Source organism: Caretta caretta, chromosome 4 (genome assembly GCF_965140235.1).
Source record: "Caretta caretta isolate rCarCar2 chromosome 4, rCarCar1.hap1, whole genome shotgun sequence".
In the NCBI taxonomy this organism is placed as follows: Eukaryota; Metazoa; Chordata; order Testudines; family Cheloniidae; genus Caretta; species Caretta caretta.
Window position 1 is genome coordinate 28,588,745 of NC_134209.1, and position 26,264 is coordinate 28,615,008.

The window sequence follows — 26,264 nt, forward strand, 5'->3', positions numbered from 1 at the left end:
CCCCTCTATTGCCCCAGCTGTGGGAGGGGGGACAGCCCCGAGGTCTATCAGGAGGAGGAGGAGGACGGCCTCCTCGCCTCTGGCTGCAGCCCCGGCCTAGAGAGCATCCTGAGCTCACGACCCGGCCCATCACCCCGAGCTGGCCACCTCAAGGCCTTCCTGACTGCGCCGGGGCGGAGCTAGGGCCTGGGCGTGGCCTGTGACCTCACACAAGGGGGCGGGGCGGGTCGCGTCGCGCTGGAAGCAGGCTGCAGCCGCTCGCGCGCATAGTCGCGCCCCTCGCCCGCGGTGGCTCGTGCAGCTCCTTGCGCACCTGCGTCGCCGCGCCCCCTCCCCCCGGGACCCGAGGCGGGCGGCGAGCGGCCGAGGCACCCCCCCCAGTGGGGCGGCCGGGGTGCGGGTCTGGCGGGCGTGCGCGGGTCCCCGGCAGTTGGACCCTGCGGCGGCGGCGGCATGGCGGGGCTGAGGAGGCGAGGGGCCGGGCCGAGCAGCGGGAGTGCCGGCGACAAGGTGAGCGTGGGGGCGCGGCGTGGCGGGACAGGAGGAGGAGGCGCGAGGTGACTCTCTGCGTGGCCTCGGGCCGGCCGGCTCGCGCCCCCCCCCCCAACCCCCGCCCCAAAATCGACATCCCCCTCGCTGCTGCGCCGCCTGGCAGCCACCGCGCCCCTTTCCCCGCCGGCCCTGATGGCTGCACCGGGAGGGAGGTGTGTGAAAGGGAAGGGGAAGGCCGGTGCAGAGACTGGTTCCTAAACCCCCTCTCCTTGCTCCCCCCCACATCACTCTCTCCTGGGGTGGGTGGAGGAAGAGGAGGAGATTTATCTCCACCCTGACCCCCCCTCCGTTATGAAATTGCTGTTCACTCATGACAGGGTCACACTCTCTAATTTGCCCCAGCTGGCACCTTTCCTTAAAGTCTGGGCGCTGCTGGTGGGGCGGGTAAGGGTTCCCTGCTCTTCCACAGTCCCCTCCCGCCTCTTTCCACACAGGCCCGAGAGGTTGAGAGTAGATTTAAAAGGAGAATATTCAGCTCCTTTCTGGTTCTCTCTCTACCTGCAGTCTTCATTCATTCTGGCGGATTGTTTCCTGCAGTTAATCGCGCCTCCCGCTTCAGTGCATAAAGTAGTTTGGGAGGCATAAACTGCAAATTCAGGGATCTGTTGACCTGGTATGTTGGGAAGGAAGAAAAACATTTACTGCTGAACCTGCCCTAGCTAAAGGTTGTCAGCTCTTCTATGGCAACTCTCTGTATTTTATGGTTTTATAACTCTGATAAACATTTACTTCTGGGCTCTAATGCGACTTACAGTAAAACATTTCTGTTGAGGAAAAAAGTTTTCAAAATACTGAGTATCTGTGTAGCAGGTTGTGTTCATTATATCGGCAACTCTTGCCCCTTTTCCCAAAAGATGCAGTTTTGTTCACCACTCTAAAACAGATTCAAAACCAGAATTATTATCATTATGACTAAAATTAAAAGGACACTCTAATTCTGAAAAACATAGATGTGTAAATGCGTTTTTGTCATTTAAAACCGCTTTGGATTTAAACATTCAGTGTTTGAAACCCAAACATCACAGCATTTTTGTAATATATGTGAACTAGAGAGTAAAACTGACTAGTGTTTTTGTTTTCACTTCAGTCACCTTGAACAATATTAGCAAGCAAATCATACAAACAAACAAACCTAACTCATTCAAAGAGTCAGTGTCAGGTAGTATAAACTGAAGGTATAAGCCAAGAAGAAAGCTAAATGAAGTAATGACTTACTGGGGATCTATAGCAATCTGCCCAAAAGGCTCTCTCTCATTTTTCTAAACATGCCCAATTCTTTCAGCCTTTTCCCATAGGTCATTTGTTTAAAAATAAACCTCTTATTTTTCTTGCTCTCATCTGGACTCCCTCTGGTTTGTCCACCTCTCTCATAAAGTGTAATGCTCAAAACTGGACACAGTGTTCCAGCTGGTTCCTCACCAGTGTCAAGCAGAAGGGAACAGTTACCTCCCATGTCTTAGGTACAACACTACTTTTTGTACTTCCAAGGGTATGTTTACACTACGGAATAAGGTCGAATTTATAGAAGTCGGTTTTTTAGAAATCGGTTTTATATATTCGAGTGTGTGTGTCCCCACAGAAAATGCTCTAAGTGCATTAAGTGCATTAACTCGGCGGAGTGCTTCCACAGTACCGAGGCTAGAGTCGACTTCCGGAGCGTTGCACTGTGGGTAGCTATCCCACAGTTCCCGCAGTCTCCGCTGCCCATTGGAATTCTGGGTTGAGATCCCAATGCCTGATGGGGCTAAAACATTGTCGCGGGTGGTTCTGGGTACATATCGTCAGGCCCCCGTTCCCTCCCTCCCTCCGTGAAAGCAAGGGCAGACAATCATTTCGCGCCTTTTTTCCTGAGTTACCTGTGCAGACGCCATACCACGGCAAGCATGGAGCCTGCTCAGGTAGCCGTCACCCTATATCTCCTGGGTGCTGGCAGACGCGGTACGGCATTGCTACACAGTAGCAGCAACCCCTTGCCTTGTGGCAGCAGACGGTACAGTACGACTGGTAGCTGTCATCGTCATGTCCGAGGTGCTCCTGGCCACGTCGGCTGGGAGCGCCTGGGCAGACATGGGCGCAGGGACTAAATTTGGAGTGACTTGACCAGGTCATTCTCTTTAGTCCTGCAGTCAGTCCTATTGAACCGTCTTATGGTGAGCGGGCAGGCGATACGGACTGCTAGCAGTCGTACTGTACCATCTTCTGCCAAGCAGCCATGAGATGTGGATGGCATGCAGTCCTTCTGCACCGTCTGCTGCCAGTCAAAGATGTAAAAGATAGATGGAGTGGGTCAAAACAAGAAATAGACCAGATTTGTTTTGTACTCATTTGCCTCCTTCCCTGTCTAGGGGACTCATTCCTCTAGGTCACACTGCAGTCACTCACAGAGAAGGTGCAGCGAGGTAAATTTAGCCATGTATCAGAGGCCAGGCTAACCTCCTTGTTCCAATAAGAACGATAACTTAGGTGCACCATTTCTTATTGGAACCCTCCGTGAAGTCCTACCTGAAATACTCCTTGATGTAAAGACACCCCCTTTGTTGATTTTAGCTCCCTGAAGCCAACCCTGTAAGCCGTGTCGTCAGTCGCCCCTCCCTCCGTCAGAGCAACGGCAGACAATCGTTCCGCGCCTTTTTTCTGTGCGGACGCCATACCAAGGCAAGCATGGAGGCCGCTCAGCTCACTTTGGCAATTAGGAGCACATTAAACACCACAGGCATTATCCAGCAGTATATGCAGCACCAGAACCTGGCAAAGCGATACCGGGCGAGGAGGCGACGTCAGCGCGGTCACGTGAGTGATCAGAACATGGACACAGATTTCTCTGAAAGCATGGGCCCTGCCAATGCATGCATCATGGTGCTAATGGGGCAGGTTCATGCTGTGGAACGCCAATTCTGGGCTCGGGAAACAAGCACAGACTGGTGGGACTGCATAGTGTTGCAGGTCTGGGACTATTTCCAGTGGCTGCGAAACTTTTGCATGCGTAAGGGCACTTTCATGGAACTTTGTGACTTGCTTTCCCCTGCCCTGAGGCGCATGAATACCAAGATGAGAGCAGCCCTCACAGTTGAGAAGCGAGTGGCGATAGCCCCGTGGAAGCTTGCAATGCCAGACAGCTACCGGTCAGTTGGGAATCAATTTGGAGTGGGCAAATCTACTGTGGGGGCTGCTGTGATGCAAGTAGCCAACGCAATCAAAGATCTGCTGATATCAAGGGTAGTGACCCTGGGAAATGTGCAGGTCATAGTGGATGGCTTTGCTGCAATGGGATTCCCTAACTGTGGTGGGGCTATAGACGGAACCCATATCCCTATCTTGGCACCGGAGCACCAAGCCGCCGAGTACATAAACCGCAAGGGGTACTTTTCAATAGTGCTGCAAGCTCTGGTGGATCACAAGGGACGTTTCACCAACATCAATATGGGATGGCCGGGAAAGGTACATGACGCTCGCGTCTTCAGGAACTCTGGTCTGTTTCAAAAGCTGCAGGAAGGGACTTTATTCCCAGACCAGAAAATAACTGTTGGGGATGTTGAAATGCCTATATGTATCCTTGGGGACCCAGCCTACCCCTTAATGCCATGGCTCATGAAGCCGTACACAGGCAGCCTGGACAGTAGTCAGGAGCTGTTCAACTACAGGCTGAGCAAGTGCAGAATGGTGGTAGAATGTGCATTTGGAAGTTTAAAGGCGTGCTGGCGCAGTTTACTGACTCGCTTAGACCTCAGCGACACCAGTATTCCCACTGTTATTACTGCTTGCTGTGTGCTCCACAATATCTGTGAGAGTAAGGGGGAGACGTTTATGGCGGGGTGGGAGGTTGAGGCAAATCGCCTAGCTGCTGGTTACGCGCAGCCAGACACCAGGGCGGTTAGAAGAGCACAGGAGGGCGCGGTACGCATCAGAGAAGCTTTGAAAACCAGTTTCATGACTGGCCAGGCTACGTTGTGAAAGTTCTGTTTGTTTCTCCTTGATGAAACCCCCCACCCCTTGGTTCACTCTACTTCCCTGTAAGCTAACCACCCGCCCCTCCTCCCTTCAATCACCGCTTGCAGAGGCAATAAAGTCATTGTTGCTTCACATTCATGCATTCTTTATTCATTCATCACACAAATAGGGGGATGACGACCAAGGTAGCCCAGGAGGGGTGGTGGAGGAGGGAAGGAAAATGCCACACAGCACTTGAAGCACAGCACTTTAAAAGTTTACAACTTTAAAATTTATTGAATGACAGCCTTCTTTTTTTTGGGCAATCCTCTGTGGTGGAGTGGCTGGTTGGCCGGAGGCCCCCCCACCGCGTTCTTGGGCGTCTGGGTGTGGAGGCTATGGAACTTGGGGAGGAGGGCGGTTGGTTACAGAGGGGCAGCAGTGGCAGTCTGTGCTCCAGCTGCCTTTGCTGCAGCTCAACCATACACTGGAGCATACTGGTTTGGTCCTGCAGCAGCCTCAGCATTGAATCCTGCCTCCTCTCATCACGCTGCCGCCACATTTGAGCTTCAGCCCTCTCTTCAGCCCGCCACTTACTCTCTTCAGCCCGCCACCTCTCCTCCCGGTCATTTTGTGCTTTCCTGCACTCTGACATTATTTGCCTCCACGCATTCGTCTGTGCTCTGTCAGTGTGGGAGGACAGTATGAGCTCGGAGAACATTTCGTCGCGAGTGCGTTTTTTTTTTTTTTCTTTCTAAGCTTCACTAGCCTCTGGGAAGGAGAAGATCCTGTGATCATTGAAACACATGCAGCTGGTGGAGGAGAAAAAAAGGACAGCGGTATTTAAAAAGACACATTTTATAAAACAGTGGCTACACTCTTTCAGGATAAACCTTGCTGTTAACATTACATACATAGCACATGTGCTTTCGTTACAAGGTCGCATTTTGCCTCCTCCCACCGCGTGACTACCCCCTCAACCTTCCCCCCTCCCTGTGGCTAACAGCAGGGAACATTTCTGTTTAGCCACAGGCAAACAGCCCAGCAGGAATGGGCTCCTCTGAGTGTCCCCTGAAGAAAAGCACTCTATTTCAACCAGGTGACCATGAATTATATCTCTCTCTCCTGAGGATAACACAGAGAGATAAAGAACGGATGTAGTTTGAATGCCAGCAAACATACACTGCAATGCTTTGTTCTACAATGATTCCCGAGTACGTGTTACTGGCCTGGAGTGGTAAAGTGTCCTACCATGAAGGACGCAATAAGGCTGCCCTCCCCAGAAACCTTTTGCAAAGGCTTTAGGACTACATCTAGGAGAACCGCAAATGCCAGGGCAAAGTAATCCTTTCACATGCTTGCTTTTAAACCATGTATAGTATTTTAAAAGGTACACTCACCAGAGGTCCCTTTTCTGCCTGCTGGGTCCAGGAGGCAGCCTTGGGTGGGTTCGGGGGGTACTGGCTCCAGGTCTAGGGTGAGAAACAGTTCCTGGCTGTCGGGAAAACCAGTTTCTCCGCTTGCTTGCTGTGAGCTATCTACAACCACCTCCTCCTCCTCATCTTCTTCGTCCCCAAAACCTGCTTCCGCATTGCCTCCATCTCCATTGAAGGAGTCAAACAACACGGCTGGGGTAGTGGTGGCTGAACCCCCTAAAATGGCATGCAGCTCATCATAGAAGCGGCATGTTTGGGGCTCTGACCCAGAGCGGCTGTTCGCCTCTCTGGTTTTCTGGTAGGCTTGCCTCAGCTCCTTCAGTTTCACGCGGCACTGCTTCGGGTCCCTGTTATGGCCTCTGTCCTTCATGCCCTGGGAGATTTTCAGAAAGGTTTTGGCATTTCGAAAACTGGAACGGAGTTCTGATAGCACGGATTCCTCTCCCCAAAGAGCGATCAGATCCCGCACCTCCCGTTCGGTCCATGCTGGAGCTCTTTTGCGATTCTGGGACTCCATCATGGTCACCTGTGCTGATGAGCTCTGCATGGTCACCTGCAGCTTGCCACGCTGGCCAAACAGGAAATGAGATTCAAAAGTTCGCAGTTCTTTTCCTGTCTACCTGGCCAGTGCATCTGAGTTGAGAGTGCTGTCCAGAGCGGTCATAATGGAGCACTCTGGGATAGCTCCCGGAGGCCAATACCATCGAATTGTCCACAGTACCCCAAATTCGAGCCGGCAAGGTCGATTTAAGCGCTAATCCACTTGTCAGGGGTGGAGTAAGGAAATCGATTTTAAGAGCCCTTTAAGTCGAAATAAAGGGCTTCATTGTGTGGACGGGTGCAGGTTTACATCGATTTAACGCTGCTAAATTCGACCTAAAGTCCTAGTGTAGACGAGGGCCCAGAAAGATACTTGCCTTTCGCAAAAGCATCACTTTGACTCATTCAGTTTGTGATCCACTGTCACCCACAAATCCTTTTCTGTGGTATTGCTTCGTAGCCAATTATTCTCCATTTTGTATTTATGCATTTGATTTTTCCTTTGTAATTGCAATACTCTGTATTTGTAGAGTCAGACGTAGATGTTGAGGTTCAGTTCAGAATCTGCTATGCCAGCCCTGCCTTTGGCAGACTGTTTCAGACAGGTGTTCAACAGCCATGACATGAGAACATACACTTACATTTTTAGTTTACAAAGTGGTGGTAATCCCAATTCTCCTTTACGGCTGCGCGACTTGGGTGACCTACAGAAAACTCCCGAAAAACCTGGAACGCCAGCCCCAGCACTTTCTCCGGAAGATCCTCAACATAAACTGGGAGGATTACTCACTAATGTCAGTGTCCTCATGGAGGCTGACACCTTCAGTATTGAGGCCCTGATTATCTAGCACCAGCTGAGGGGAGCGGGCACTGTGTGCTCATGGCTACCAAAATAATTGCTTAATAACCCAACTTTCCAAAAGAGAAAGGAAACAATGAGGCCAAAAGAAACGCTTTAAAGACACCCTTAAGACAAACATCAAGAAATGTGGCATCGACACCACGCGCTGGGAGACAGTAGCCTAGGTCAGGACTAACTGGTGAAGACTTGTCAGAGAAGGGACGATCACTTTTGAGGAAAATTGCATTGCCCTGGTCACAGAAAAATGCCAGAAGAGAAAGGACAGACGACTCATGTAGCAATCATGGCCCAACCCTGTCTTACAACAGTTGAGTTTGCGGCTCAAGGATCGGACTCCTCAGTCACCAAAAAAATAAAAACCTGTGGAAGAGATAATCCTTGACCCTGAGGGATTGCTGACGACTCTGTATTTGTGTTTTTTGAATTTCATCTTATTGGTTTCAGACCAATTATCCAATTTATCAAGATAATTTTGAATTCTAATCCAGTCTGTCAAAGTGCATGCAACCCCTTTCATACAGTTAACTGTCCTGGTCCTTGACGTGTTGGTTTGTGTGAAGCAATGAGACCTCTTATAGTAGTCGTGCTAATTCAGACAAGTAAAGGTTTGCAGGCCTGTATTTGTAACTGAGGAGGCTTCTTCTGATGCTTTGGTCTGTATATTTAAGCTGTTAAAAACTAGAAAGAAATGGCAAGCTTTTATATTTGTTATTCTGATAGTACCTTATTCTGAAGTCAAGACGTTAAAACTATGTATGTCTGTCCAAATGTATCAGGATATGGCCTGATGTGACTTCTGATTTCTGTGGAATATTAGTAGAAAATAGAAGTGCTGCTGGACATTGGAGCGTAGGACAAGCATTGAAACACTTATGTCTTAATGCTGGTGGATGGTAATACTTTAATTTCTTTGTCTTCTAAAGTTTATTTTAATCTAAGTAGTTGAAAAATGTCTTGCTTTATTCTGTTTGGTTGAATGATCCTCTTGTTCCCTGAAATGATTTTTGTTGTAAGTTCAGGAGCACTTTATTGTGTCCACAGTACATTCTAGCATTAGCAAAGTGTACAAAGGCCACAACAACGAGAGTATTTCTTGTGTACGCTTCAGTTAGCTAAATGCTTAATGTTGTAGGAAAGGTGCAGGGTATAATAGTTGCACTGCAGGAGTTTTGGGTTTTATTCCTGTATCTGCTACTGAATGTTACTGAGGTATTACCTGCCGAAGGTATCCCTGTCTCTAGAATGGGGAAAATACAGTGGGTGTTGAGATCTAATTAAACGTTCATGAGGTGCTTGATGTCTGCGTCTGTAGGCTTGTCTACACTTGAAATGCTACAGCAGCGCTTCAGTGTAGACGCTACCTACCCTGATGGGAGGGAATTCTCCTGTCTGCATAGGTAATCCACCCCCCCGAGAGGCAGGAGCCAGTTCTCTAGAAGAATTTTTTCTGTCATCCTAGCGTTGTCTACTTAGGTCTTCTTAACTGTGTTGCTCAGGATTGTGGATTTTTCACATCTCTGATACGTGGCTGAGTCAATCTAATTTTCTAGTGTAGCACAGCCCTAAATAAGGGAGTGCAGTCCCTAACCTCTGTACTATGGAGAAGGAACTGGGGTGAATTATGAACCTTGCTGTCCAGGGTCTGCTTAGCAGATCCCTGTGGCCCCCTAAAATTTGTTTTGGTTAGGGTATTTTATAAAAACAAACAAAAAAAAAAACCCCAACCCAGTTTGCCTCAGGACAGCCAAAGAAGGGCTTGAAGGGTTTGCTTCACTTCACATTTAGCTCCGGTTACTCCACTCTAACTACCCTAGCTCAAGTGAGAGTGTGACTACACTGCCAAACACCACTCAGACTAGACAGAGTAACTGGATTAGCAGAGTGATTCGATTAGCAACTCTGAGTTGTAACTAAAGCTGTTGCATCTCCATTGCATTACTAGCTCCAGCGTCAGCAGCACTTGAGCTTCAACCCAGTCCACCCTGACAGCTTAAAGCACCACTTTAGCTGAGCTAGAGATTGGTGTGGACAGAAGACTGTGTAAGGGCAAAACTAGTGTTTACCGTTCAATCTAACAATACAGTAAAGACAAACACTAATATGTGCCTCTTGTCCAGAGTCAGGTGTGCAAGTTTGTAGCCTTGTGTGCTTAGATGAGGCTTGGACTCCATCACGACTGTCATTTTTGTCTTTCTGTTATCTGTTTATTGTCACATCCTTCCCTGTGGGGCAGGGACTATGTCACACGGAAAGTCACAGGTTTCCGTTAAGAGAGTCCATGTGGTCCCTTAACCAGGTGGTGGTGAAAGCAGAAGTATGTAACGAAATATATGGCAGCCTGGGCCATGGTAAGCAGGAGAAAGAGGGAGGCGCACATTTTTCATGCATGACAGGTTGCATCACCTATAATTTCTGAAATAGTCAGAATTCTTGGGTAAAACCTGGAGTTGAGGTTTAAAGACCATCACTCACGTTGATTTTTAAAAAAACACCGAGACTGTTGCAATTTGCACATAATTTCTCTCTCCTCACCCCCAATAACAAAATGTTGGAAAGTTTGGAAATTCAAAGTTAATCCATTTTAAAAAACATTTAAACCAAAAATACTTGAAAATATGGAAATATTTAGGGTCACCCAAACATCCTTATTGTTACTGTTTCCTCAGCATGGCTATAATCCAGAAACCTTGACAGTATAAGCCACAAATGGCTGTTGGTTGTCTGATCAAATAAGTCCCAAATTAACACAATCTTGTTAGACTACTTTATTGTTGATCTAAGAGGGTTTTCACACTGCCATTGTTTACATTACAACCTTGTGTGACTTCTGACTTCTTTGGGGCCACAAACAGATTTTCACTTGACCACATTGAATTTTTAAAAAATCATATACGGGGGAGGGAAGGAGAATCATTTGACCTTGATCTCCTTCCCCATTGCCACCCCCAAGGATACATCACAACTCCCCATCTAATAATAGTTTAAATCAGGGGTTCTCAAACATTCATAGTATAGATTCAAATTTAATAGAGTATCTAGTTAACTACCTCCTCTCCCACTTGTGACTGCCAACCAAATTCTTTGCCATTTATATGCATGTAACATACCTGTAGTAACTACAGCAATTTAATACTAAGAAAACGTTTAACATTTATCTCCTCTTTTAATGTAATCTGTGAACTGGAATTAACAATAGGCTGCACCATGTGACCAGACAGCTTTCTGTGTATCACTAGCAAGTGCTCTGTGGACCACAGTGGGGAACTGCTGTTATAAATAATATGAAAACAAAAGTAATTCTTCATACTTAACCTTGTTTTTATTCACTATGGTTTATTATAGTATAGTTGCTTGTACAAATTGTATCTCTAACGCAAATGTCTATCTTAGAGACTGTTAGGCAACTGCTAAAATAATTGTTGAGCAAGTCCTGCTACAGAGTGCCATCATACTAGCAAAAATAAATCTACAAACAAAAAATGAAACAGAACAGAAATCTCTGGAGCTTTTTGGACAGTAGTGTTTCTGTGGGAGTTTGGTCTGAGAAGATGGTGGTGATTTTGTGTGTTAAAGGTACAGTGATTTCTTCCAGATGTGTGGCTTTAGTCAGTGCTTGCTGATATCCCGTAACATGAGGGCAGTGCTGACCTAGTTTGACTAAGTTAAAAAGCCAATCTCTAGGGAACATTGGAGCAGCTAGCAGTTAACAGCAGAGTTTCTATGGGACTGCTTCCCCCCCCCCCCCCCCCCCCGTCTAGGAATAGAAGACAGTGAAGCGGTGAGGTTACTGAGGCAGCTGTAGAAGTGACCCGAGGAGGAGAGGAGACCAAGAAGATGCTTGGGTGCAGAAGCTGTGGGATGCACATCATCCTTGAGTGCATATCTGATGGAAGCTATGTACGTGTGCAATGTCACCTGGAACAGCTCACGGCAGGGAAGATCCAAGGATTAGAGATGCAGTGGAGATGATAGAATTCAGATAGAGATTTGAAGGTATAATGCAGGAGAGGAGAGCAGAGGTGGTACAGACCTCTGAATATTTGTGGACACCTGGCAAACAAAAGGAACTGGAGGGCATTCTGCCAGAAGAAGAGGGTGATGCGTTGAAGAATGACCCTGAGGACAAAGCAGAGGAAGAGACCAGCTAGTAGTAGTGAAAACCAGTTGAGTAACAGATTTGCTGAACTATTGAATGAGAAGAAACAGGCAGAAGATGGGGTGGTGAGGAAGAAAAACAAGAAAGACAGTCCCTGCAGAAGAGAGGAACACATGATGGAGATACTTGGGGACTGGAGCCCAAAGAAAAATTAGGATGGTGTACAGGGGACTGCAAGAGAGAACATAACACCAAGAAGAATGGGTGCCTGGGGACCCCATAATCAGAATCTGATAGATTGGGGACTCCATACTCGGAAGAGTCAACAGTACTGTCACCAGATCCAAAGAACAGAAGAGTGCTGCCTGTTAGGAGCAAGGATATTAGATGTTGATATGAGGCTGAAAATGATCCTGATGGACGTGAGAGGGGGCAAAAACCCACTGATTGTGCTGCATGTCAGGCTGAATGACACTGATAGATTCCCACATGTATGGGGAGATGTGTATTGAAAACTGGTATTCTGCAATAAAGGCTGTGATAGATTTTGGGAGGGTGGGTGGGGGGAAGAGAACATCCATTGAGATAAATATGTAGTTTACACCTCTGGGGTGTCATTAACCTGAGAACATCCCATTGGGATGAATGGGCCAGATCACGCCTCTGTCATCCTTTTATGTTTCAAAGGATTGGGCAGAGTTGCCTCCAGCTAGTAGATAGGCTCCTCACATTCCATGAATTACCACCTTCCCTTATCCTCATGGTGCTTCTGGCCCTACTGGGGCATGGGGGAGCCAGGAGATGGGCAGAGTTGGTAGCATTCCAAGGAAGACCTTTTTGTTCTTTCCATACCCCAATAAGTGCCTGCATACTACCACCACTTCCTCAAAAAACAAGGGAAATTCACTCCTTGAAAACTTGATTAATGCAGAGTTAAGATTGACTAGCAATGCCTTGTACCCTTTCAGAATATCCCATGCACCTGAAACCTCTGAAAACCAGAAAATAAAGAGTTAAATTAAAACAAACACATCTGAAAATCAGGAAATGCAATGTTAAGGTAATATATCCGATGCCCTTATCTGTCCAGCTGTGCCTGTCTTCTGATGCTGACAGTAGGCAACCAAAACAAACCGGACATACCCCTAGCAAAATCTGCCATTTTCTGTATTGTGTTGTATCCAACACAATGCTATACTATCATTCCTCTTCATACACACTTACTGACCCTCACTCTGTGTTATTAAGATTTTTGGGTAGTGAATAGAATAGTGGAAGCCTAGTGCTATCATGCTTCCAAATGCTGCTGAGAGAAAGGCATAGGACCAGGGCCTGTGCTGTGTCTGACAGGAGGCACAGAAGAGAAGGCTCATCCCAAGAAAAGGGGTTTTAAGCATCTTAAATTCTGAGATGCTGCAGGCGGTGGAGCTTTCCCTGAATAAGTTAGAGTGAACCCTGGGAGCTTTAACTTATGACAGCCTTACCTAGCTTCCAGCATAGAGCACTGACCATTTCCTCAGAAACTCAGCGGGCCCCTGTGCTGGGGGTTGTGAGGAAAAGTGTGTGTGTGGTGAGGTGTGTGTGGCAGGATTTGGAAATCTGGGCTGGATTTGGAGTTAAAATTCCAGATTGCTAATTCAGATTCACTGTCTGTTTCTGGCTTTGACAATAGAAGTAAAGTGACTTCTTCATTGGTAGAACTGAGATAACATTTATGAGGCTATTGAAGATTAATACTCTGAATACAGCTCTCCCAGTGCTGTAAAAAAACCCCACCCCCACGAGGGGAGTAGCTATGGTCTACACTGCCACTTTACAGTGCTGAAACTTGCAGTGCTCAGAGGGGTGTTTTTTCACACCTTGAGTGAGAAAGTTGCAGCGCTGTAATGTGGTAGAGTAGACAAGGCCTTACCCTTCAAGGTCAGGTATTCTGTCAATTTTTCAAAACACTCAGGCAGATTATATGGGCTTATCTTTATCACGGACTCTTTTTGTGGGGTTTTAATAGTTAATGGAAGGGGGTTGTGAAAATTTCACTTTGAATAAGGGATTTCCAACCTGAAAAAATTGACCAATGCTATCCTATGATATTACAAAGTCACATCTTAGATCTACACCAAGCGGTATGTTCCCGTAACTATTATGCTCTGCTGAGGCTATTGATCTGATCGTTGTTATAGTCTCTTTCCTGAGAATGCTGAGCCTTTTTTTTAAATGCTGTATTCTTATAAATTATCGCTGAAATTCTAGTGACAGCTGTGTTAAGGTGCTTATTAATTTACCTTTCAATCCTTGTTTCAGTCATAACCTTTTGTAAAGTTTACTTTTCAAGCTGAAACTTTCCAGGACGTCTCTGGTGGGGGTTTTGAAAGTTAGATTCAAACTATAGTTGAGCCCTTCTTGAAAATGAGTGGGAAAACGTTCTCCATTATATTAAAACAAAAGGATCCTTCCAAAACCAGCAACCCTCAAATATGATTTCTTGTAACTTTCTGAACAGCTGTTTTGCTGAAATGGCTGGGGCTAGAATTGAAGCAGTGATTGAAATGGAAGTGTTGACTTTTTCTCATTGGAAAACAACACTGCATGTGTGAAATGTTAGCACTAAGCTCATTCATAAAATGAGCAGCCAAGGGGCATGGTGTTACCTGGTTAATTAGCTGTGTACTGAAAAATGTACTGAAAGAATGCACTAAATGAGGTCTGGTTACACAAGAGCCCTTGTCTCATTCACCCTACATCTTGTACTTAGATGACTTTGTGGGTCACTGTTTACACATGCATTTGCAGAATACTACACCACTATAAGATTGTACACAGGAATTGACCTAAGATTTCTATACTAACCTATACATGAAACACTTCCTTGATTCAGTTATTAAAGGAAAAACTAGTTTGAAAGAGAATTAAGGTGAGCTACCACTTACGTATTTCTCGTAAAGAAGCTTCTGCCTCTGTTCTGCAGCCTTTTTGAGAGAGCATATCTGCCAAGTTCTATACCTTAGTCTTGAGATCTTATAATTCCTCTTAAATGCTTTGTATCACCGGTTGACTTTTCTTGAATATGCCTTTTGAACAATTTTTGCCTGTTTGTAACATTCACAAGTGAATGCAGTGCTTTTGCTACATAGCTATTTATTCAGTTTTGGGCAACATGAATCCAGATTTACATTTAAGAGTCTGTAAATGTGATCCCTCGCTCATTGCCTATGGAATTGCCATTATGTACAACACACTTTTTTGTCTTCTACCACTTCATAGGTTCTGAGCTGATAATTTACTGTTTAGTCGTTTATTATACATTCTGAGAGTTGATCCACAGAGCCAGCTGTCTGCCTCTGACTTAAGAATGTACAACACTCTGCTGGGTAAAAAAAGCTTATTCTAAATCGTTTGAGAATAAAAGCCCACATTAGAAGCAGTAGTGTCCTAATTACTGAAAACATATCGGATCAGCACAGAAGGCAGCTTCTTTAAACATTGGGGTGCATATATAAATTAGAAATGCATTCACCTAACACTTTAGATCAGCGGTGAGCCTGAGAAGGAGCCAGAATTTACCAATGTACATTGCCAAAGAGTCACAGTAATACGTCAGCAGCCCCCCATCCACTCCCCAGCGCCTCCCGCCTGCCGGCAGCCCCCAGCAATCAGCGCCTACTCCTCTCTCCCCCTGCAGTCGGCGGTTTCACGTGTGCAGGAGGCTATGGGGAGAAGGGGGGAGGAGCGAGGGCATGGCAGTCTCAGGGGAAGGGGTACGGGCCTTGGGGGAAGAGGTGGAGTGGGGGCAGGGCTGGGGGCAGAGCAGGGGGTTGAGCAGTGAGCCACCCCCCAGCACATTGAAAAGTTAGCATCTATAGCTCCAGCCCCAGAATCAGTGCCTAGGTAAGGAGCTGCCTATTAACCTCTGAAGAGCCGCATGTGGCTCTGGAGCCACAGGTTGGCCACCCCGGCTTTTGATTCTAGAGATACCAGAATTATGTTTTGAATTATGGTTGAGATTTTATTAGATGGATGTGGAGGAAGTTTATATAGAATTTAGTTACTATGTTAAATGTTTTTAATAGGACCAAACTAAGCATTCATGTATTGAGTTCAGTACCTTTATAAATGTAGGGTTTTTTTATTTTTTTTTATTTCTGATTCCCATCTAAGTGTTCCTCCCTTTCTTTAAATTTTATTTTTATTGTACTCTGGATAAAGTATGTGCGGGACGGAGGGGGAGGGCACCATTAGGTCTTACTCCAGTAAAGAAGCTCTCTCAAGCCTGGTCTACACTGGGGGAGGATCAATCTAAGTTATGCAACTTCAGCTACATGAATAATGTAGCTGAAGTCGACATACTTAGATCTACTTACTGTAGTGTCTTCACTGCGGTACAACTCTTGACGCTTCCCCGTCAACTCCACCTACACTTCTCACTCCGGTGGAGTACCAGAGTCGACGGGAGAGCGCTCTGCAGTCGATTTATTGCGTCTTCACTAGATGCAATAAATTGAACCGCCCCCCCCCCCCCCCCCCGTGGGATTGATCACTCCGTAGGTAAGTGTAGACATGCCCTCAGTCTCCTCCCAGATCCTGGACTCTTGAAGAGTATGTCAGTGCTACTGATGGGAGATGTGATTTGTGGCACACGTAGCCATACCTGAGCTAGGGGTGTGTGTGTGTTTTTTAAAATAAATAAAAATAGTGGTATAGCTCTGGCTGCATAAGCTAACTCCCCAAGTATGTACCCAGGGTACCAAGTGGGATTGTTCTCAGGCAGGGCGTATTGTTTTGATTTAAAGCAAACAGAAAACCTTAATTTAAATAATCAGTTTTAATCATGTTTTACATTTGTACTTTTCAGTTATTTTCCTAAAGAAAGGTTGATTTGCATTGATAACCATTAAACCGATAGTCAACAAGTACCATAAGGGAAAGTTGAAAAGAACTTTGAAGAGAGAGTTCAAGCCTTCTGATCGAGGCACAGCCTGTGGACGGTGTGAGGCCGGTAGCGGCCCCCGGCGTGCCGGGACTGGGTCTTCTCGGAGTCAGGTTGCTTGGGAATGCAGCCCAAAGCTGGTGGTAAACTCCATCTAAGGCTAAATAATGGCACGAGACTTTCTATGAAAACATGTTGATTTACAACTAACTTTAGCCTTCACGCTATCGTCCTGGTTAGCAAAAAAACAAAAACACTATATTTGGTTTTGTTTTGTATCTACACACTTACTTAAGCAATTATATAACTTGATATCCATTTATTCAGATTATTAATGTTTATATTCCATTAGTTAGAAAATAGCGAATGATGCATTTCTTATATGTTAGGTTGATTCTTTTTTTTTACTTGTGATTTGTGTCAAACTCTGTTTGAATGGAAATTAAAATTAAATTTAATGCACAAAACATTTAATTTTTATTAAATAAAACTAAGTCTTCAGGATGCATAAGAAAAAATGTTTATCAAAACAAGTTTTGCATTGAACTGAACATCATTCCTTCAAGATTTTAGAACTAGTAATCTCATTCTCTCTCATGTAGCTTTTTATTCATAGATTAGAAGAGGAAAAAAAAGCTTTCCTGTTTTGTTTTGTTTTTGATGCCCATTTGGTTTCTTACCTGTGAATACACTAATCATGAACTGAGCTAGTTGAATAAACTGAAATGAAGTAGATATTCTCTCTGCACCTGCAGAAGAGGCTACTGCTGGCAAAAGCTGGTTTAATACTTCAACAGCCTCTGATTCTAGGCACTTAGTGAGTGACACAAACCATTAAGTTAATGGAACTTTCTTTAAAACTTGGTAGCAAACATACTGCTTAGTATTATTTATATTTATTTTTAACAATTTTAATTAAAAGTTCAGGCCTTAACAGAGGTTAACAATTTTAAATTTAGTTTTACTTGTTTATTTTTAAAAAATAACCTGTATTTAATTTAAGCATATTCATTTTTTTTTTAAATCTACGCCGTTCTCGAGACTGTACTGCTGCAGTTACACAGCTATTTTTAGCAAGCTAGTACAAGTATGCATACAGATGATGCAGTCACACCTCTTGGTTGCAGGGCAGACACTCTCAGAGAGGAGTCATTTTGGCAGTTGCGAGATTCCCTTTTAAGGAGGTCTGGGTTCTATAACAGGAGTCTACAACTACACTCCATAATGAAAGAGTGGATTAAAAAGTAGAAATATCTACCACCAATAATCCTGACCAAATTGAAGTGACTTCAGACCACAGTTCTTTTAACTCAAAAATGGCAGCCTGTATACCTTACAAACTTAGTTTTTCTGTTCTTCTTTACCAGGACCCCTTCAATTGCCCTGACCTTCACAACTTTTATTTTACAGCCTGGAACTGCAGTCTCAGCCTTTTTAATACATGAATCCTTCTAGGAACTGGGTTAACTTTCTATTAAAATTTCAAAAATCATTCTTGATCTGCACATACAAGAGTGTGGCATGCTTGTTTACTTGGTACATAGATCTATGCCTAAATTCATTTCAGATAGCTTATTAGTGACCATCTCAAGGTAGGGTAAGCACCCATCCTGAATTGGTGTGGGACAGTCCTGAGATGAATGACTCTGGGACAGCATTTTTGCCGGATTCACTGAAGTGCTGCTCTGCACATGCCTGAGGCTCAGGAGTGGTGCCAACTTCTTCCTCGTGCGAGAAAGGGAGAGTGTGAGGTGGGCCTTGGGCCTGCTTCCTGCTCATCCTCTTCCCTCCCAAGGCCTTGCCCCCTGTCCAGGCCAGAAACAGGAGATGGACAGTAGTAAGAGCTGCCCAGGGAGCCTGGGCTGCTGTGGGGTGTCCCCTGCTGTGGGGAGCAGGGACACAGGCTGCCCCTGCCTAGGGCAGATGAAGTGTCTGGGGCTCCCCCAATGGCTCGGGCTCCCTGGGCAGCTCTTACCATGGCCTGGTCAGGGTCTCGGGGCAGGAGTGGGGCAGGGCAACAGAGTGGGCAGGGCTCCTGTTTGTGTCCCTGCTTTTGCCTTTTGAAAATGTGGTCACCCTATCTTACGGGAACAATGAAATTAGTGGGAGCTTGGGTTTTCAGCGCCTCTGAAAATCAGACCACTTCTATTTAACACCCCCCCCCCCTTATTTTTTTAAAGGGGATATGAGGGCAGCACTAGACATGAAACACAGCTGCAGGCATGTGAAGAGGATTTTGTTTAGGATGGAAACATGGACATTAGGAGTTGTCTATGAACTTTCATAGAGACTGTCTAATCTTCACTGATCTGCCAGATAACTGCTCCATGTACCAAGTCATCACTCTTACTAAAACTTTCTCATTCTCGTGTCAGAACAACCATTTCCAGTACAAAATGCTCATTCTTCTGCCTTTGGTTTCCATATCTTCAGTGGCATTGGTATAATCTAGTCTAGCTGGAATGCAGCACCTGAGATCTCCACACACATGGGTTTGTGCTAAAGCTAGAAAAAGCCTCATTTTAACAAGGCATTCCAGTTAACACAGCCATTCTCTCAGACATATTTTCAAGATGCAGGTGACAGTAAGCTATTAAAGAACAGATCCTCCGATTTGTCTCCTAAAATGATTGGGGGAGGATGGATTCGGGACTGAAGGTTATCCTGGGATAAAATATTCATGGAGGTACTCCAAAGGTGGTTCTTGCAAGTTTGGGACTGCTTTTGGAAATCTATAGCCAGAGAGTTGAGATCATCACTAAGAGGGCTGCAAATGAGAAACCATGGTATGGGGCATGGAAAGAGAGAAAACTTTCCCTGTCTGTTGTCTTAGCTCAGGGGTGGCCAACCTGAGCCTGAGAAGGAGCCATAATTTACCAGTGCTCATTTCCAAAGAGCCACAGTAATAACTCCGCAGCCCCCGCGTCAGCTCCCACCCTCCGCTCCCAGAGCCTCTCACCACTCCCAGCCCCGCCAGTTGGCGCCTCCCCCTCCCTCCCTGCACCTCCCGATCAGCTGTTTTGTGGCATGCAGGAGGCTCGGGGGTGGGAGAGGAGCGGGGGCACAGCAGGCTCAGGGGAAGGGGTGGAGTGGGGGCAGGGCCAGGGGCAGGGCCTGTGGCAGAGCTAGGGGTTGATCAGTGAGCACCCCCTGGCACATTGGAAAGGTCCAGGCCTTTCTGAAGAGCCGCATGCGGCTCCGGAGCCACAGGTTGGCCACCCCGCCTTAGCTTGAGTAATGAAATAAAAGCATATTATTAGATCTCTAATATTGTAATCATATGCTAGATAACATTTGATTGTCATCATTTCCAATTTTGAAATGCTAAGGTGCTAGATGGGACTATTAATTACTTTAGCATAATTAAATGATTTGATTTTTTCCCCCACCATTTGTACTCTACACAATAGAAGCAATAAAGCTTTGAAAAAAGCACCCAGAAATGTCAGAGTCAGATAAGCTACAGCCTCAGAATGCAAATTTGCACACTGCTTGTACAGCTTTTTGACATCTATAGCAAGCCACTTTCACAACAAGTATGAATTTGACCAAGATCTTAAAAAAAATACAGCAAAGCATTAATTGCCTGTAACTAGGTAGCCTCTATAAGGCTGTCTGGAGTGGCTCATGACTGTGAGTGCCAGCCTCAGGGCAGACTGTCAAGAAGCAGAGCACAAACTTCAGACAGATTGTGAGTTCTCTAAATAGATTTCACCAACCAAGTATCAAGTGTGAACTTCTTATGCACTGTAACAGCCTTAACATGGAGTCACAGACAGTCCTCCTGGGCACTCCAGTCTATCTTGCCACCCAGGCAAGCTTGCTTTTGTAATAGATGGTCCCTTACACCAAAAATCATAATATTCAGGTTATTCCCAGTCCCAAAGGACCAGTCACTTACCCCAGGTTAATTGTACCTTAGATCTCTCAGCAAAGACACTGCTTGTAGCTAATCCTATATTAAACTAACTAAAAGCTTATTTACTAGGAAAAAAGTAATAGTTATTTAGAAGGTTAAAGCAGGTGAAAGTACACATACAAATGAGTTACAGTCTTAGGTTTCAAGCAGTAAAAGAAGCTGCTATAATGTACGAGCTCTGTATGTCACTTTGGGCTAACCTGCGCTAAATAGCTTGGGGATCCCTTCCTTACGCATAGAAATACTGCTTTCTCCATATTCCAAGGAGCATAGTGATCAGGTTTCCTTGGCAGGGATTTTTATCTCCTTCCCCCAGAGCTCAAGCTGATGAGATGGGGGTTTGTGCACTCTCTACTTCATGGGTGTTTTGGGGGAGCAATCTACATAGTCTTTTGTCCACCAATGTTCCACAAGGGTTTGTCTGATGTCTGTAGGCCTCCTTTTGTTGGGCAGGAGATGACTTTTACTTTTTTAGTAAACTAGTATTTCATCCTTGATAATGCTTCTCTCCTAACAGTGAAGGTTTATGGTTTTAGTCTAAACATTTTTATAGTTACAAAGCAAACACTTTAATATTGCCTTAGAACATAGGATACAGCTATTATAAGTGAGATTAATGCATGTAGCAACTTACAAGCATTTCATAAAGTCTAAACACATTCTTACAGCTTAACAGTTGTTTTAACAATATGAAACACATAGGTGAGTCAGACTGGTTTCTAGCTGTGCTTTTGTCAGTGTTCAGTGAGGTCAAGGGGCCTTTGCATGAGCTGGTACCTGTTCTGCCAGCATCACAGCCTCTGTGCTTAATACTTCAGAAAGCTAAGCTTACTGTTTCAACAAACTCAAAATAATGTCAGCTGAACAGTAGGTTTGAGTACTTTTGAAAGAAAAGGCAGGCTAGCACAAGCTCATATCCAAGTTTCCCTTTCAAACAGTGGAAGTAAATTGCCACTTTTCTACACGTACCGCTATTGCAAACAGACTTTATGTAGGAGCAGGGGGAAAAAAACTGGGGGGATAAGAAACTTGAAGCAGTGGAACCACAGACTGCAAGACTATTTGATCAAAGTAGCTACTTTCTTGGCTGAACAGCCCTAGCTACCCGTTTTACCAAAAGTAGTGTAATTCTCTTTATAGAACCTCTGATATATTGCGTCCAGCATTCGGAAGTGAGTCCTCTAAATTCCTGAAAACAAGAGCACGGCTTGATCTAGTAAACTAGGTGTAGGATGCACACTGCATAGTTAATGTTTGCTTGTAAAACACCATGGGTACATGTAGTGTTAGATAATACAGAAAAAATTACCTTTCTGGAGGAGTTTACATTCTTAAATTAGATTTCATTTATCATATTTGTGAGTATCTTATTTTTATTTCATGCCTATATTGAAAAATACATCTTGCTTCCTCTTTATGATGCTGAGATTCTCATATGTTAACTTTATTTACCTTCTTGAATACTGTACTTCTCTCGAATCTCTATCCACCTTACCCGTTAATAGTGTCTTTCAGAGTTTTACTCTTCTCTTCCCAGCATTGTGTTTAACCTTTTTAAAAATTAATTGAAAAACTCTTTACCTAGCAAATGTGAATTGTGGCTTATGTGTTTTTGCTGCAACAGTTAATTGTCTTGCTGCAGAAGCCTTAAGAAAAATGGGTTCCTGAAGTTCTAGATTCCTTTACTTTTTCACTTAAATGACGTGTTGCCTGATTTAAGGAGCTGAAGACAGAGAACATCAAACTTATGAGAGAGATGAGGTGGTGAGGTAATATCTTTTATTGGACCAACTTCTGTTGGTGAAAGAGACACATTTTGAGCTCCACAAAGCTCTTCTTCAGGTCATGTAATTTTAGTCTTCACAAATTCTGGCAATACTTGCCTTTATTGCTATTCTATTGTAAGGGATGGAGTTCGGACATAACTCAGAGCCCAATCTAATAATAGGGGATGGTTCCACTATCTGGTATCAACACAGACATCCTTTTCCCTTTTTCAAAAGTGACAGACACTTGGGAGCCTACATTTCAGTGAAACTCAGTAGTACTTGGGCTTCTACATGACCTTTGGTAAAGGGACTTAACAAAGCAGCATAGACCAAAGCACACTGTAGAACTTTTAGCGCATGACAACAGGGTCCACATAGACACTTAGGTCATCTCTACACCACAGAGTTAAGTTTACTTAAGTTGCGTCAATAATCATAAAGTCCTGTAATTACATTGCTTGTGCATGTTCACACAACACTCTTTGTGTTGGCAGAGCGCGCCCACAGTTGGTGCGCTAGCAGTGCACCGCAGGTAGCTATCTCACTGTGCAAATTGTCAACTTCTGCCACTAGGGCTTCTGGGAATGGACCTCAGTGCATCATGGGAGCAGGCTCACTGCCTCATGATACAGTTTTCTCCATCCCATCATTCTGTGGGCTTCTGACTACATTTCGTGCCATTTTTCAACTGCCCCTGTAAACTTTGTGCCCGCCATCTGTGCCTGAAAGCATGGATCCTGCACTGCTCTCCAGTCTTGTGATGAGCATTATGAACATACTGCAGGATCATCCACATTATTTCATGAGCTGCGAATCTGGAAATGAATCTGTGGTGCCTGCCCTGCTGTGTGCCATAGAAAGAAATAATTCAAGATTAATGTTGGCATTCATGAAGCAGCTGCATGCAGTGGACTGTTGCTATTGGGCTCGGGAAACAAGCACTGAGTGGTGGGATTGGGTCGTGATGCAGGTATGGGATGACAAGCAGTGGCTGCAGAACTTTCGGATGCACAAAGCTGCTTTCCTGGAACTGTGTGCTAAGCTCGCCCCTGCATTGTGGCTCAAGGACACCAGAATGAGAGCTGTCCTCATGGTGGAAAAATGAGTGGCGATTGCTTTGTGGAAGGTGGCAACTCCAGACTGCTACTGGTCAGTTGGGAATCAGTTTGGAGTTGGGAAGTCCACCGTGGGGGTTGCGGTGATGCAAGTGTTCAGGGCCCTTAATTACCTCCTGCTGTGAAGGACTGTGACTCTGGGCAATGTGCAGGAACTAGTGGATGGCTTTGCAGCAATGGGATTCCTTAACTGCATCAGGGTGATAGTTGGTACGCATATCCAGGTTTTGGCCCAGACATCTTGTGATGGAGTGTATCAACAGAAAGGGTTACTTTCTGTGGTATTGCAGGCACTGGTGGATCACCGGGGTCGTTTCACTGATATCAATGCGGGCTAGTCAGGGAAGGCTCATGAGGCATGCATCTTCAGGAACACGAGCCTATACAGAAATCTGGATGCACGGACTTTCTCCCCAGACCAGAAGATTCCAGTAGGGGATGTGGAAGTGCCCATAGTGATCCTGAGAGACCCAGCCTACCCTTTACTCCCGTTGCTCATGAAGCCTTTCACCAGAAACCTTGATAGCAGCAAGGAGTGCTTCAACAACAGGCTCAGCAGGTGCAGAATGACTATAGAATGTGATTTTGGCAGATTAAATGGTCACTGGTGCTGCCTTTTTGGCAGGTTAGACTTCAGTGAAGAAAATATTCCCATGGTCATAGCAGCCTGCTGTACTCTTCCCCCTCGGCTTCAAAAATGTTATGCAAAATTTTCCAAGGTGTGGAGCGTTGAGGTGGATCGCCTGGTGGCTGATTTTGAGCACCCAGACACAGAGGGGCTCAGCGGGGGGGGGGGGGGGGGCATTTTAAGGGTTTGAAGGAGCATTTTCACAATGAGCCCTAGAAATGTCTTTCAGTAATGAATTCAGGCAGGCATTGTTTACTTGCCATCTTGAATGACCCTTGTACAGATTGCTGCCTGATCCTTAATCATAGTCTGCATATGTGCTGATTTGCCACTGTGTGTGAATTTCTGCTGCACCCACCATGTGTAGGACACACATTAAAGAATGATATTTCTGAGACTATATTTTTATTAAAGAGAAATACACAATTTCCATTTCTGTTTCCTACAAGGGACATGACACTGAGCAGCACTCTCTCAAATGAGGCTCTCACAGCTGTGTGCAAATCCAGCTGTTGTTATGGAACTGGTCCTTAGGGGTGAAGTGCCAGGGGTACTGTGATGGGCTGGGAACATGTCATGAATGTTTGTGGGGAGTTTGGCAAGGGCATGGAAAACAGTTCTGTATGGGCTGCAGGGGGAGTTGAGCACACGTGTTCCAACTGCAGTGAGTCAGGGACCTGAGCGTCTCTGTTTGGTCCTTCATGAGCTTTATCATCCACTCATGCTCCTCTATTATTCACTCCTGCCCTTGTCTCCTTGGCTGTCCTTTCTGAGTTTTTCATTTATTGTCTCTCCATGCTCTGTGCTTGATACCTGCATGATCGGATTATTGCAGCACTTCTCAAAACATGTCCTCCTTACCCCTCATTCACCTCCTTATCTGACTGAGACGCTCTGCTGGTGTGTAGGAGCTGACCATCAAGGGAATATCTGCAGAAGCCAAAAAAAAAAAAGAAAATCAGTATTGAGTACACTCTGTCTTGAATCATAGAGGGTGCTTGTAACTTTTTTCTTGCTTTCCCTTGGCAGGCACGCAGCATGGCGAGAGCATTAAACATGGTGAGTTCTGCCTGGCGGAAAGGTGCACGATGGGACAAAGGATCTGGGTGGTTTCACAAGGGGATTACTACAAGCGCCTAGGGACACTATTCTGAATACTGGCACCATTTTCCACAGGCAAGGGTGATGGAAGCTGATATCTCTATTGAGGGTAACTGATGATGTAAGAATGCATCTCCTGCATGCGTGTAGCTTCAGACCAGGTCCATAGGCTGCTCGTCTGTGTGCTACTTTAGTTTCTACAGAAGTAATTGACGATTGGCATGGCAAAGTTTCCTACAATGGGAGAAGAAACGAAACAGCTGTGTCAAGGAACCTTTGTTAGAGGATTGCAGAGTATCTTCAGGAAAGTTTCCTAGAGATTTCTATGGAGGATTCCCAGGAGATCCTGGTGTGCATTAACAAACTTTTCTTCAGGACCCCCATTGTGTAGCTGCACGGGGGAATGAGGAACAGATGCAAACAGTACCTAGTGTTGGTAATTTCTATCCCTTTTCCCACGTGCACCATGTAACAAAATAAAGGACACTTGTACTTCATGTTACTGTGCAGTATCAAAGCAAATTGACTACATACCGGAGCTCCCCTCTCCTGCTTCCAGTGCACCAGAGCCAGAGTACTGAGACTGGCTGAACCCCTCTGGAGTTAGAGGTCCTGGCTCACCACACCACTGGACAACCCTGTCATCTGTCCCATAACCTCCTCCAACTAAATCTCCTCGTCTACCACTTGGTTCTCGTGGTTGATTCTGCTGGCTACTGCCTCCAATGTCCCTGAAGTATCCATGGGGCTCGTGGCGGTGGGGTCACTACCGAGGATGGCATGTAGCTCCTTGTAGAAGCCGCATGTTTTCAGTGTTGCACCAGAACAGATGGTTGGCCTTCCTTGCCTTTTGGTACGCCTGTCTCAGGTTCTTGATCTCAGCACAGCATTGCTGCTTGTCCCTTTCATGCCCCTTCTCCTCTATGCCATGAGCAAAGTTCCTACGGCTGGATTGGAGCTGCGACTGCACAGCCTCCTTTACCCACAGATTCAACAGATCCAATAAACTCCGGTGTACTCCAGGCGGGAGTGCGTTTGCTGCGGAAAGCGAGAATGGTCACTGGGAAGATGCTATGTGAACTCTCCATGCTGAGCAAACAGGAAATAGAATTTCAAAATTCTTGGGGCTTTAAAGGGGAGGGGTGCATGCATGTGTATCTGGCTGCAGGGCAGTGGAGTTGAAACTGTGGACCAGAGCGGTCATGATGGGCATTTTGGGATACCTCCTAGAGGCCACTGAGAGCAGTATAAACAAGTGCAGTGTCTGCGTTTCTCTAACTTGGTCACATAAAGGTCTGTGCCGCTCGTTGGTGTGTTTTTATTATGTTGGCATAGCAGGAGAGTTTAATCGGCTGGAGGAGCATAGCAGTACGTACGCATCCACTGTTTTGTCGA

At 45.5% G+C, this 26,264-nt stretch overlaps 1 protein-coding gene across 2 annotated transcripts in view; it reads left to right on the forward strand.

Annotated features, from left to right (window-relative positions):
* The first annotated feature begins 229 nt into the window (after positions 1-229).
* Positions 230-26,264, forward strand: part of CDS1 (CDP-diacylglycerol synthase 1) — a 68,328-nt gene continuing 42,293 nt past the window's right edge. The window contains exon 1 of one of the 2 annotated variants that reach the window (XM_048847494.2): positions 230-510. In XM_048847494.2, the coding sequence (XP_048703451.1) occupies positions 454-510 (57 nt within the window). In that variant the 5' untranslated portion in view covers positions 230-453. Of the gene's footprint in view, positions 511-24,801; positions 24,828-26,264 lie in introns of those variants that run through there. The other variant, XM_075127475.1, reaches the window with a different exon arrangement.